Genomic DNA, 14,813 nt, shown 5'->3' with positions numbered 1-14,813 from the left:
GCTGGATCCTAACAAAACACTCAAGTCCTGCAAAGAAACATGAGCCACCAGTCCAGGTATGGGGGGCGGAGACTGGGGAGAACAGAGGGAAGGGGCTGCTTGTGTACACACTGGATGTCATCCTCTTGGACATTTGGGTCATGTGCCTCTCAATGAGCAAGAGTGGCATTACCAAAGGCCCGATGTCATTATCACCCTCTATAATCACTGCCACTTACCGAGCACTTACTGTGCACAAGCACTTTAAGAACCTGGTCCCACATCGTCCTTACAACAGCCCCAATCTAGAAATGAGGAAGCTGAGCCTTGGGAAGCCTGGGCCGCTTGCATATTCTCTGTGCTGAGTGCTCACAGACATTATTTCATGCTGTTCTCATGGCAGCTCGTCCCCAAAGACGGCCCCCACGAGCCACACTTCCTGGGGTCACGCTTCGTGCAGCCCCTTCTCCTCGAATCTGGCCCCATCACCTGCTCTTGAGCAACAGAGTGCAGCAGGAGATGACTGCTGAGGCAAGTTCATAGAATAAACTTGTGGTTTCTGCCTGGATCTCTGGGAACGCTTGCTCCCCGCAGAGACCCAGCCACGGTGCTGGAGGAGCTGCTCCTGCTGACAGCCCAGTGAGCCCCCAGCGCCCACCACGTGGGCTGCCAGCGCTGTGAGGAGCCATCTGGGACACCCAGTCCAGTCGTGCCCCGGCTGACCCCAGCCGACATCCAACTGGGGGGTCATGGAAGACCCCAAGCTAGGACCACCCAGCTAAGTGCCATCAATCCACTGAACCATAAGAGGTAATCATAAATTTTTATTTTATGCCACTAAATTTTGGGGTCATGTGTTATACAGCAACAGAAAATGGGAGCACTGCTCACGAGAGCTCTGCGTGGTGGAAACTCAAACTATCCCCATTTTATAGCTGAGGACACTGAGGCACAGAGAGAGCAAGGGACTTGGCCAGGGTCCACAGCGGGCGAGGGTCAGAGGCAGGATCTGCTACAGAGGCCGGCCCTCAACCCCTGTGCGCCCCCTCCCCACCCATACACACACATAGTGGCCCAGCAGTGCACGTCAGGATGGGGGCCACCCCACTGGGTTAGGTCAGACCCCTAACCTTCACCTTCCTGAGCAAGTGTCCCTCCCAGAAGCTGGTGCCCCCACCTCGCGAGCCCCCGCAGTCTGTTCTGCCCTGTCGGGCCGGGAGACAGAGGCTGGCGCTGTCTTGCCTTGGAGCTGGTCTCCTCTCCAGCGCCTGGGGCTCTGGGGCCAGAATTTTGACAAATGGCCTCACACATATTAAACAAGGGAGATGACACTGCACAACCCTGGCAAGGCCCCAGATGAGAGGGATGAAAAATGGGACTGATCCTTTTTGCGGGCCTCGGTGACAGGGAGAAATGGATCAGCCCTAATAGGGGCTGCACATTGGGCCCCAGCCTTAAATAAGTCAAATGGGAATTCACTGCCCCTTGGGAGATCTGCCCGAGGGAGCGGAGGCGCAGGGCAGGAGACTCAGCTGCCAGAAAAAAAGTTCCCGTGGCCGACGCCAGCAGGCTCGGTTCTAGGTGCCGAGTGCCAGGGTGAAGAGCCAGGGGCTTCGGGAAAGAGAGGACTGTGGGAGAAGGGGGTTCAGAATCCTGGGCAAGCGACCTAAACTTTTGGAGCTTCAGTTTCCACGTATGCAACACAGGTTATTATCTGTGTTACATTTCATATCAATAAGGGTAATATTATTAGGAGAGCTAGTGTTTACTGAACACTTACATGTGTCAAAGAGTGTGCTAAGCCCACATAAACTGTCTTACTATTACCCCATTGTCTCATAAAGGCAGCAAAGATAGATTGAAAGCATGTCTCTGGAGCCAGACTTCCTGGGTTCAAATCCCAGCTCTGCCACTCACAAGCTGGATTACCTTAGTCATGTTACTTAAATTCTCTGTGCCTCGGTTTACCCTCCACGACGTGCCCACCTCATGACACCATTGTGATCATGACACACCAGTGCTCAATACATGGAAGAGGTCATTGCACACATGGTCAACGCTTAAAAATGCTCATTCCCTTCCTTTGTCTCCTTCTCTAACTCAGGGCGACTACCTTCCAAGGTCAAGATCTCAAGAAGGAACGGCTGGTGCAGGAAAGGAGGGATGGAGCAAAGGGAGTCAGAGCCTTAACTGGTTTCCCAGCAATGGTTCTACTTAAAGGGAGTCAGTTACAGGGTTGATGGGCTAGAGTCCCTTTACGACGCATGCCTTTAAGCGGGCAGAGCCACGCAGAAAGGGGGAAGGGGCAGAAATGCGGCAAGTGGGGTCTTTCTTAGAGAGCTATGACTAAGAAATCCTCACCTCCTTTCCCCAAAGATGCTCTCTCGCCGCCAAGTCTTTGCACCTGCTGTTCCCCCGCCCAGAAGATTACCTTATTCCTCCTCTGCCAGTTTTCCTGACCAAATTCTTCCCTGAGGACCCTCCCTGCCAGAAGCTGTGTCAGTGACCCCGTCTCTGTGCCTCCACAGCTGTATGTGACGATCCTCCCCCGACATCATAGCACAAGTTCACGTGTCTCAATCACGTTACAATGCTGTCCTAGCCACTGTTGTAACCTCCCCCCACCCCACCCCCACCGCCCCATCCGCATCACCCAGGAGAGTGTCTGGCCCTAGGTAAGTGCTCAGTACATTAAGAGACTGTGTGGAAAAATGGTCCCCAGCTAGCAGAACCACACCTGCGTTCCCTGTGTAGTGGACGATCGCGGTCATTGTCTTTCCAGCACACATTCCTTCTCCCAATAAGAGCCCACCTCACCGCCAGTTTTCCACTGAGAGACCTCCTCTCCTGCTCTCTCTGCCCTCCGCCCTCTGGACCACGTGACTCAGACCAATTAGAGCAGTCCAATTTCCTCAGGATCTAAACCATTGGTTGAGAGATGGTCACATGATTTAAGCCAAGCTGGTGAAAGTCATAACCAGGGTTTTGCCTGGAATATTGGAAAGAAGTCCCATCTCTCTGCTGGTATCGCTATATTTGTAAGATGTAAGCCAAGAACTGGGCATGGTGACCATCTTTGCTATCACTTGGGGAAAAAAATGCTTGTGAATGAAGCCAACACAAAGGGAACAGAGACAGAAAAGCGGGAGAGAATGACTGAGTTCCTGATGAATCACCTGATCGCCTGGATCCGGCTAAGCCTGAAGCAGATATTTTGGTAGCTCACCCAGCATTTATTCCACCCACTTACGATTTGAGAGCTTTTGACTCCTTCCTAGCTCCGGAGATGGGCCTGGTCAAGCTGAGCCAATGAGCTCATGACATTCCCCTAGCTGTGGTGACTTTTCAAGAATGAGAAAATGACCTAAGTTGGGCTCATCAGAGGAATGCTTGGGATCTGAGTCAACATCACGGTAAGAGAAGCCCTATCTCTCCCCCTGTGCGAAGGAAGAAGCACCAGCCTCAGGAGGCTCTTTCTCACCACCAGGAGGGAAGCCCGCCCGGATGATCGTGGAGGAAGAGAACTCAGCCCTGGTGACGTCAGCAACTCTGGATCAAACGTACCCTGAAGCCCCTGCCACAGATGCAGTTTGCATCTTCAGGAGCCAGTGAGTTTCTGTACCGCTTAGATTGGGTGGGTGAGTTTCTCTGTTACGACTCACGCCCCTCTAGCTGACCCACCAGGACGTTTCAGTTACGTGAACTAATACAAACATTTGTTTACTTAAGCTTGGGATTCTATCGCCAGCAAACAAAAGAACCTTGACCGATTCTGCTTTTCATTTGCACACCATGCTCTGAGGAGTTGACCTCTGTTCCCTGTGTGCAGGGCCCCTTCTAACCCACCAGACCACCCAGAACCTTCCATGGCTCGCCAGTCTTCAAGTCTCGACAGCTTCCACCTCCACCTTCCACAGCAGCCTCTAAGACACGGTTCGGCAAATTCCCCTGTAAGGGGTCGCGTAGTCAATATTTTAGGCTTTGTGAGCCATTCGGCCTCTGTTGCAAATGCTCAGGTCTGCATGAAAGCAGACGTAGACAGTATGTAAATAATGATGAGCGTGGCTGTGTCCCAATAAAACTTTGTGGACATTAAATTTTCACATTTCACAAAATATTATTCTCATTTTTGATTTATTTTCAAGCATTTAAAAATCTACAAACCATCCTCAGCTTGATGGCTGATTAAAACAGGCGGTGGGTGGGATTTGGTCCACTCACCATAGTTTGCCCACCCTGGCTCTAGGGTCTCAAAGAGCCTTTAAACTCTGAGCTCCCCCTGCCTTCTTCTGCCCCCAACTGGGCTGAGCTGCTGAAGCCCCAGCATGCCTCGGGGCTCTAGTGTCTGAAGGTCAAACACCACTTACCAGAAGGACCACCCGTAGTCCCAGGAATGGGGTCTCCAGTCTTCAGGGCCGAGGCTCACGGTGACCTGGAACACCTGTGTGTACATCATGTGGGCTACCATTCCCAGGAGGCCTGTGTGGGGAGCAGAGCAAGGCATCAGGAAGCAAGGTGGGGCTTTGTGCACCCCCATGGGCCTGTTAGTGCTAGCGGAGAACATGGACCCTCCTGGAGAGGACGGTTGGCAGGACCAGCGCACAGGAGCCTAGAGAGTGGCCATTTCCTAAGCCGGCAAAGGAGCTTGAGTTTGAGTCAGAGAGGAAAGGGCAGCCCTGGAGAAATTTAAGCAAAGGAGACAGATCTGTGTATAGATGGGCAGACTTTTTCTGTTAAGAACCAGATAGGTAAATATTTTAAACTCGGTGGGCCACTTGGTCCTGTTGCAACTATTCGACTCTACTGTTGTAGTGCAAAGGAGCCATGGACAACAAATAAATGGATGAACATGGGTGTGTTCCAATAAAACTTTATCTACAAAAGCAGGCTCGGATCAGACTTAGCCAGCGAGCTGTAGCCAGACTTAGCCAATGACCTGTTTTAGACGGTCATTTAGGAGAAGCAGCCTAGAGAGTGTTTTTCAAACTGTAGGTCTTAACTCACTAGACGAGTGGGTGAGGAAATCAATTTTGTGGATTGCAACCAGCACTACAAAAAAAAAAAAGAGGAGAAGAAGAAGAAGGAGGAGGAGGAGGGAGGAGGGGAGAAAAGAAATGGAAGAAGTCTACAACCATCAAATGTAGCAGAGTAATTATCCGTGTGTGGAGTGTGTGTGTGTGTGTGGGTGGGTGTGGGTGTGCATGTGTGTAGTGGTTGTAATATGAAATGTTTTCCTGTGGCTCATGGTAAAAAAATCTTTGAGCCTGCTGGCTGAGAGAATTCGATTCCAAGGGATCTGAGTGGGAATCCTTTGCCACTATACTTCACTGCTGTAGCCCTGCGAGGCCCTTCACTCCTCCAGCCTCAACTTTCTCAACCCTAACATAAGGATTTTGATAGCTAAGGTGATACGAGGCAGCCTCAGTGTCTGGTGCCTACAAGACATGCAATCGTCACAGCCACCAGGGTTATTATAAACGTGGGGACACTTCTCAGTGTGTACCGTGGCATCTGGAGCTCTCATGGGTACCACAGTGTGTGGCTAACTGGCATGGACCTAACTTTAAGATGGAGTGATATAGTCTTTATGAGGAGGGGAGGGGTATTGACAAGAGGAAGAAAGGAAACCAATGATTCTTGTGCACCTACTGTGTGTCAAGAGCTCTGTCAGTCTCCTTCACTTCCATTATCTCTTTTAATCTTCTTAACAACCCTCTGCAGTATATGGCCCTGATGAATGAACTGACTTCAGAGGCTCCAGCACACCTGTGTCTCCTTCCAGTCACTTAACCCCAGGCCTGATGGAGGCAGAGGACTCGGAAGTGGTTGTCTGTGTCTGTGGGCTGGGGCCAGTCTTTCGTGGACACTTCCCACTGCTCTATGACCTCAGAGGAGGGCTGGCCTTTTCCAGGTCTGCTGGGCATGGGGCTGGGGGCGCAAGTATTTGAGTCAGGAAATCGAGGGAGATGGTGACCACAACAGGTACTGAGTCCCCCTCAGGGGCTCCCTAAAGGCTTGGCCTTCCCCGGGATATCTCTGCCAGATCTGAGGACAGTCTAGACCGCCATCCTTAGGCGTGCCCAGCAAGTGTGCCAGAAGCCTCTCTGGTCCCCTCTGCCTTGACTCCGTTGAAAGGAGGAGACAAGGGGACGAGTCACATGGATATCTTATTTTTATTTACTTGACCCAATTTTTGGTGAACTTTCCAAGAGGTATATAACAAATATACCTTATTCTTTGGAAGTGATGCATAGGATTCCTTGATAATGATGTACCATGTTGTATTTATTCCATCAGTTGATGGCATTGAAGTTACTTCCAGTTTTTTGCTCTATAAGCATGCTGCAATGAACACCTTTCTACAGGTCTCTTGCAAATCCTCACCGATGCTTGATGCCTGAAAGGACACGTCACCCTTCTCACTGCCCAGTGCCCACTCCCCCTGGAATTGCTGCCCTACGCAGGAGCCTTGCCCCTCGGCGGCACTCCGACGCCTTCCTCAGCCCCCACCGGTCCCTTCCTGAGGGCTGGACCTTGCTCTCCAAACTTCAACTATTGCAGCTTCTTCAGTTTCGTCCTCACTATGCCAGTCCAGATGCTCTCTGAGTTATATGACCTCTCAGTGCCTTGGTTTTCTCATCTAAACATGGGGATAGTGGTGGACATGGGCAATTCCAATGAGCATCCGCTAAAGAAGGAAAACGTTCATGAGGATGACCACTTCTTACATCAATCAGGACAGTGGGGACAGAACAGCATTTTAATACAAACGCTCTAAGCTAGACCCAAAAACTGTTGGCAGAATAATTAATTTTCCAAATTGTTGGTTTAAAAGCATCGATTTTCTCAATTGAATTTCATTTATTCCCAAATCTGAAAGGCCATACTTTAAGAAAATTCAATAAATGAAAATTGCAACTCGCTCAAAGATTCTTGGATTGCATTTTAAAGATTCTGCTTCAAAAATCTGACCTTCGCCCGTGTTTCTGGAAGGATGTTTGCTCTGTTAAGGGAGGTCCACCGACTGGTAGCATCTGTCATATGAATCCTCAGCAGAAGGAATTGTTTCCAACTCAACTGAATTAAAAAGTGACTTTCTGACAAGTTACTGCACCTCCTAAATTAGCAGTGACTAAATCAATGAGGCTTTCCTGGTGGGACCCATACCAGGAAAGTCACAGCTGTAAATCTCTTGTGGTTGTGTGGTTTCTCTCCACCCACGACACCGTACATGGAATTTCCAGCCTGCGGGGTGAAGCAGGCACGGCTCCTCCCATCCCATCAGGGGTGGGGGATGTTGGCCAGGGCTCAGAGCTGCCCTGTGGTGCCAATAGAACAGGAGCAGAAAGAGCTGCAGCGACCCCCAGCCCTGTCCTCACTGGTCAGACTGAGGAAGCCGAATTCTGTTAAGTCCAGAGGGGTGGTGTGGGGCCAGGATTAAGAAGAAATGTCAGTAGGGTCAAAAGATGAGCCTGCATTAAAGCAGGGGTGAGGCAAAGGCAGAGAGAGGGTCCAGTTTCCAGCAGTCATTTACTAGCTACGTGAGCTTGGGTAGGCTACCTCACCTTTCTGTGCCTCAGTTTCCTCTACTGTAATACGGGGATAAAAGCACCTACCTCATAGATCGGTATGAGGATTAAGTGACTTAGACTTCTAAAGTACTTAGAACAGTGCTTGGCTCATATAAACTCAATATAAGCGTTTCTTGAATGAATGAATGAATGAATGAATGAATGCATGCATGCATGCATGCCTGGGACTCACTGTATAGGCCTGCTGGACTGCACACTAGCCCAGGCACTGGGTCCGGTTTGCTCTCCACAGAATCCCTAACACCTAGCTCAGGGCCTGGCATACAGTCAGTGTTCAATACATGTATGTTGAATGGATAGATGGCTGCTGATTGCAAGGTGTTTGGGGGTGTCAGGCTGGCTGGTATACAAGTCTTGGGTCTGGGATATGGGCCTGAGTTAGGACAGGGCATGATTTGTCAACACGACAAATGTAAAAGTCATTTGTTTATTTATCATTTACATTCCAGATAGTGTGGGGGGGGCGGGGTCTGTGGGAGGAGACCAGAATAGACAGACAGATGCCCTGCCCTCAGGAGTCTCAGGTTCTAGTGGAGAGATGCAGACAACGAGCGTGCAATCTAACAGGACACTGAGGTGGTAGAAAGTACCGTGATGAAAATAAAGCAGGGCAAAGTACTGGAGAGTGTCTGGGAACACTTCAGACTGGGCGCTCAGGTGGCAGGAGTGAGCTGTGCCTCCTGGGTCCGGAGGACTCGCGGAAGTGCCAACCCACGATTCCTCCCTGGGAGGGGCGGGTGGCTGGTTTCTGGCCGGGTGACCTCTTCTCAGGAAACGTTCCAGCCTAGAGATGCCGCCTGGGCAGGAAACAAAGCAAAAATGTCCTGCGGAATTCCAAGACTTCTCTTGCATCTGGCCCGCCTCTCTTTTGCAGAGTTGGAGGTATTATGCTAACGGCATGCTCCATTTAATCGAGATAGGGAGGTGGCTAAGTAATTAATTTATAATAGAGTTTATTTTTAAACATGCTAAGTTATTAGAACACTCGGAGAGCACTCATGTCTAAACAAATATTCTTGTGTATATGGGCGCAGTCTGGATTTGCCAACATCTCATGCACATCACGTCAGAGACATAAGACATGGAGGGGCTGGCTGGTCAGGACCTGGAGGAAGCTGAAGTTGAATCAGATGAGACCAGGCAGGATGGTAGCAAAGGGAAACCTTCAAGGCAGCCTGACATTGAGTTAGTCACTGAGCATATACTGAGCACCTGCTATGGGTCAGGTCTTCTTCTCGCTGTGGGGAATATAGCTGGGAACAAGTGACCTGGCCTCTCACTGTTCTCGGGAGGGGGAGGTGGGCAGAAGGATAGGAGAGACAGACAAACTGGGGACTACTGTGGGCAGCTCAGCCAGTGGGGGCAATCCGGGAGCCCATGGGAAACTTAGCCGGGCCCCAGGGCCAGGCTTGGGTGGGGAGGTCAGTTAAGGCTTCCAGAAGGGGTGACATCCGAGCTGAGAGCTAAAGGGTCAGAGGGAGCAGGACGGAAGACCAGGCCGGGAACCAGCTCCGGCAGAGCCCACAGGCAAAGCATTGTGGTGGGAAGGGCACGTGGGAGGAATAAACAAGACTCGCTGCAGGAAAAGTTCTGAAGCCATCTTAGAGAGTTGGACTTCATATCCTGAGGGCACTGGGCAGGAACTGCAGAACTGTAAGCAAGGGTGTGAAAGACCTCTGGCTGCTTTGTGGAGAATGAGAAGGGAGGCAGGAGCAGGGCGGCTGGGAGGGGCAGAGCCAGCCCTCAGAGGGAGAGAGGACTTGGCCAGGCCAAGTGTGCTGAGATTGGAAGGTGGATGGGCAGGTCCCAAGGGGAGCCACAGAGCATCCAGCACCGCCGAGGTGAACGAATTTCCAGCAAATCTGTGGGCACTGGAGAGCCCTGACTAAGGAATGGGAAGGGACTGGGGGGAACTGGTGAGACTGACCCAATTAATATTGGCGCTGAAATCTCCCACAGAGAGGAAACATTGAGGTCCTACAGGCTGGCATTTTATGACACCAATCAGCTGGGGGCAGATGGAAAAATAAATCCCTTACCTATGCATCTAAAATCCCCAGATGTTTGTAGAGCAGAGACCAAAGACTGACTGTCCCTTGTTCCCTCTGGCCCAGGGAGGACCCCAACACGGCCGGGTCCGTCTGCACTTAAAACCATCCCAAAAATCTGAGCTGATGCTGTGTTTAAAGCTTGCCTGGATCTATTTTTAAAGAACAGGCTATTTTTAGATATTCTCTAGAGATCCCGCAGCCTCTCTGGGTAGCATATTTCAGGGTTTAAAAAGTCCCTTCTTATATATAACCTACATCTTTCCAGCTCCAATTTAAGCTAATTTCTTGCTCTGTCCTCTGAGGACAAGGGGGATGAGCAGTTGGCGTCTTCTTGAGAAGAACTTTTCGGGAGCTCAGCAGTTACTGAGCTGCTCCTCAACCTTGTCTTCCCGGCACTGGATCATCCCAATTACTCCTCCTTTACCAAAGGTCTCGTTTTAGACCACTTGAGTCATCAGCATCACTCTTGTTTGGATTCAGCCCACTTTTCTATTTGCCTTTTAAAATGAAGTGGCCCAAATCAGAGGTGACATTTCATGGGAGACCTTCCTATTTCAAGTAATAGGTTAACTAAACCTCCCCCTCCCCAGCCTTGTCTACCCCAGCGAACTCCACCTAGCCCTGAGGCAATAAATGAGCTCAGAGACAGCTCCCCCCGCACACACACATACTCCATGGGGTCTAGAATGAGTTAGGAGGTCATGACTCCAGTTCCTGGTGAGGCTTGAAATAGCCCAGAGCAATCCGATGGTGGAATGATTTTTTGTATTAATAGGTGTATTTCTCCACCAGCGTTCCCTGTCTCCTTCATTTGGGTAACTAGCTGTAAGACCCCCATGGCCTCGGGGCACAGCTGTGAGGGAAGGCAGAGGAAACAAGAGCCAAAATCCCTAGGGACTTCAAAAGCCTACATGTGGGTGAGGGATGAAAAGGTTTGGAAGAACGTACGATCAAGCAGATCTCCCCCTCCACCTGCAGACCAGGTAGACCAATTGCTTATCTCGGGGTAGCAGGAGGAAGGGGAGGAAGAAGAGAGGATGGTGGGTCTCAGGAAAGAATGAATCCAGCTACAGAGACGCAAGCAGGGGATCCTCTTAGGGCTCCCAGCCTCCACCTCAAGCCCCTTCCAGTACATCCCTGGAGGCACAGGTGACTGAAGTCAGCTCTCACAATCTGAGTGGACATCGGACACCCTGGGAGTCAGGCCATCTGCTCACAGACACAGCCAGTATGTCCACTGTTTAGAAAAAAGTGATGTCTACGGGGGCCTCGTCCCCGACTCCCATACGACTCTTCACATGGACTAGGCCCCATTTTGATAGCCTGGGATGCTCAGAAGCCCCCCAAGATGGAGAGTGGGCCCTCTCACCTAGAGGATAATGGTGGGAGAAAGAGGAGGCTTCCTGGCCTGTGCCTGGGTGGGAACGAAGAACTCAGGCTGGCGACCTCACACAGAGATCCAGGACAGAGGTGGAAGGCCCCCTGGACATGTACACACTCCCCAACTCCCAGCCCTGCCTCTCGCTTCCTTGCCTTCTCCCCCATCTCCACCCCAGAAAGTCACATGCCATGGCCACGAGGTCTCGACCTTCTGCCCAAGCCTTGGACTTGGTCTGCCTCAGTCCCTGGGCACGATCAGGGACTGTCTGCCATGCGGCGCCCTCTCAGCAGCTCCCAGTCAGCCCCACTCCCAGCCTCTAGGTCCTGCTGCTACAGGGAGACCCCTACACTTCATGAGAGCAAGGTCTGGGAGCAGCAGGAGCCACGGAAGCAACAAGCAGATTGCAGGGCGAAGGAGATGGCAGTGCAAACGGCTCTCACAAGCCTCGATCACCTGCTCAGCTCTCCACTTGCCCCACTAGACGCGATGGCCTGAGGGTGAAGGAGACCATACCATTTATTGTACAAGCCAGGACATTTTTGAGAGTGGAAAAGAGCGCAGTTAAAAATTACCCCAAGACAAGAGAAGTGCGGGCACTCGATAATGATGGTAGAAATTATGAACGAGGGAATGAGCCTCAATCTCTCCAGGGACCCTTTCTACCCTCCACCAGGGACTTTGACACCTACTGTCTATTTGATGCGCACAGCCGTCCTATTGGTGTGCCCATTTCACAGGTGAGAAAAAAAGTGTGCCTGACAGACAACGGTGAATCCAGGAGCAGCATCCATGTCTCTTTGCCCAACCTTCATTCATTCATTCCACGAGTAACTACTGAGCATCTGCTACGAGCCAGGCACTGTGCTAAGGGCTGAAGAACCAGACAAAAGAGACTCACGTGGCCCCTGCCTGCTGGGAGCTTACGCTCCAGTGGGGGAGACAGACACAAGCAGAAATCAACTGCAAGGTCGGGCAGGAGATGGGAGGTGCAGGGGCCATAGGAACCCATATCTGGAGTCCTCAGTTATGGCGTCCCCGGGGTGAGGCGTTTCAGCTGAGCCTGAAGGACGAGAAATAGTTGACCAGGTCACAGCCACCCAAGTATGGGGCGCACTGCTCTGGAAGCTCGAGCTTATTTTAAACTAGGAGTTCTAAATCTCAGCACGACAGACATCTGCAGCCAGGTCGCCCTTGCTGTGGGGGGCTGTCCTGTGCATTGCAGGATGTTTAGCAGCATCCCTGGCCTCTACCCATTAGATGCTGGGAACATTCACCTCCCCCCAGCCCGAGTCGTGACAACCAAAAATATCCGCAGACATCACCAAATGTCCCTGGGCTGGGGGTGGGGGCTGAGAGGGCAAAATCGTTCCCCGCTGAGACCACAGTTTTAGATGCTACATAAACATTTTTACAATGGTCATGTTCTTATTTTTACAGTTTCCTTCTATTTATTGCAATACTGGCTTTTCATTTCCAGTAGTGATCTGAAGATTCCTTTCTGAATAAATGTAAGTTTCCAAAAAAGTGGGTGATTTAGAGAAAAATGCTAACTAAATAGCAGCGCGTGGACGTGGCCACAGCCGCGGAGGGAGAAAGCACATGACCGAAGTGGGAGAAACGCTGAAGCAGGGAAGAGTGGGCCGGGGCACCCGCGGGCACCGGGGCTGCCGGCCTGTCCCAAGGCCTGGGGGGGCAGGCTCTAAAATGCCCCAGCATGAGTGTGGCATGCTCGGGAATCCCTCGGGGGCGTCGTCTTGGAGAGTGCACCCTTCCCCTCCGAAGTTCAAGGCCAGTTTTCCTCTGGTGCCTCTCTTGGGTTGGACACCAGAGGAAGGGATTGGCTTAACTTCGGGGGCCACGTGGCATGAAAGATAAGGATCTTTAAATACTACAGTCATACCTTGCTTTATTGTACTTCTCCGTCCTGCGCATTTTTACAAATTGAAGGTTGGTGGCCACTGGGCGTCAGCAAGTCTATCGGCTCAGATGATGGTTAGCATTTTTCAGCAATAAAGTAGTTTTTAATTAAGGTATGTACATCGTTTTTAAACCTAATGCTAGTGCACACTTCCTAGTCTACACTCCACGGTACCATGTAAACATAACTTTGATTGGCACTGAGAAATCAAAAAGGTCGTGTGACCCACTTTATTGCAAAATTCGTTTTATTGCGGTGGTCTGGAACCGAACTCACGATATCTCTGAGCTGTGCCGGTAGCAGCATGCTCTTTGAGGCAAGATGCTTGCTCACTTACGAAAGGCATCAGGGGCTCTGCAATCAGCAGGGCAGGGTGGCCCACTAGACAGCTCGGCCTCACTGTCCTAAGGCATGTGCTCCTAGGGGCCACTGGGCAGACCCCGCCCTGTGGCTTTCTTCCCCCTCTCTTTCTGCCTCTCTCTGTTTCTTTCTATCTCTGCCTCTGACTCACTCAGTCTGATAATCTCTCTCTCTCTCTCTGTCTCTCTCTCTCTGTCTCTCTCTCTGTCTCCCCACTCCTCCCCCCAGGAATATCAAGTTACAGGCAGGAATATTCACTGTATTCCGGTCTCAGGCAGTGAGCTTCCCTGTCGCATCTGTCCTATTTGGCCCCTGAGGGACCTCACCCCACACAGAGAAACCTGTGAGGGGTTTGGGGCTGCAGCTTCAGGCCCCCACCCCACCCCCTGCCAGCTCACTCCTTCCGCCTCTGCACAGAACTGAGCCCTTCGTAAGCAGCCTTGAGAACATTTCTCCCAGAGCGACCCTTCCATCCCTCCCCTCACATTAGCTGAAATGCAAATCCTACTCTTCTGGCCATTTAGGTTTTAAGTGCTCTGAGCTTCCACACTTCCCCGAAGCAACACTGTGATACCATCCAATTAGTTTCACTGCTCAGAAAGCTGCCTGCGCACCAGAAAAACGAGACGAGCGACTGCCTTGCTCCAAAACCTCGGAGAACGCCTCTGGACGGCTCTTCCTTTCTCTGGACACTTTACAGTTTATAAAGCACTTGACTATCCCACACCTCACATAATCCTTGCCTTGTCCCGGGAAGGCTAGGTTTGGTTACACACTCACTACTTGACAAATGAGCAAGCGAAGCTCAGAGAGGTAAAGCAATCCACTCAGCGTAACACAGCATGGAAGGAGTGTGTTTGAGTCCAGGTCTGCTCAACTCCAAGTCCCCATGTTTTACCATTCCGTCACAGCCTCCATTCATTCATTCATTCATTCATTCAACAAATATTTTTTAAGCACTTACTATATGCCAGGCTCCCTTCGTGATTCAGGAAATAAAGGAGCATATACTACAAATAGGCTCCTTGCCCTCACAGAGCTGATATGAAGGAAGGTAGAAAAGTGAACACGCAAATTTAAAATTCAGATTTTAATAAATGCAATAAAGGAAAAGAGGGAGATGAAGAAAAGAGCGATTGAGTAGTTAGTTTGGCCAAGGAAGTCATGGCTGGCCTTTCTGGGAGGGTAAAGTCTAAGCTGAGACCTGAAATCCTGTTTGCGAGATGCTGAGAAGCAGCAGCAAGTGAGGGGTGGCTCTAGGCAGGCCCCAGGGGGCAGTCTGCCGCTGGGGAGCCCCTTAGTCAGCCCTACCTGCCCCAGCAAGGCTCTGCCAAGCAGCCACAGACACTCCTGGACACAGGCTCAGCTGCCTGGCTCCTGACCCAGGCCTCCCAGGACTGGGGTCTGTGTGAGTCTCTCCTCCTTAGGGAGTGGTCCCACCACACCCCACCCCACCCCCTAAACCGACAGAGACCTTCCTAACCAAACCCCGAAGTTTCCCTCCCAACTACTGATAGTACTCTAGGGCCCCA

The 14,813-nt window shown here is 51.2% G+C and overlaps 1 protein-coding gene across 4 annotated transcripts in view; it reads right to left on the bottom strand.

Annotated features, from left to right (window-relative positions):
• Window positions 1–14,813, bottom strand: part of GSG1L (GSG1 like) — a 182,881-nt gene that overhangs the window by 34,474 nt on the left and 133,594 nt on the right. For all 4 annotated transcript variants that reach the window (XM_039884682.1, XM_039884680.1, XM_039884681.1 and 1 more), the window contains one exon: window positions 4,347–4,458. In XM_039884682.1, coding sequence (XP_039740616.1) covers window positions 4,347–4,458 — 112 coding nt within the window. The remainder of the gene's footprint in view (window positions 1–4,346; window positions 4,459–14,813) is intronic.

Source organism: Pteropus medius, unplaced genomic scaffold, assembly GCF_902729225.1.
Source record: "Pteropus medius unplaced genomic scaffold, Ma_sr-lr_union100, whole genome shotgun sequence".
NCBI classification, from domain to species: domain Eukaryota; kingdom Metazoa; phylum Chordata; class Mammalia; order Chiroptera; family Pteropodidae; genus Pteropus; species Pteropus medius.
The sequence above is the reverse complement of the archived record's forward strand: the minus strand, read 5'-3'. Positions and strand labels throughout refer to the sequence as shown.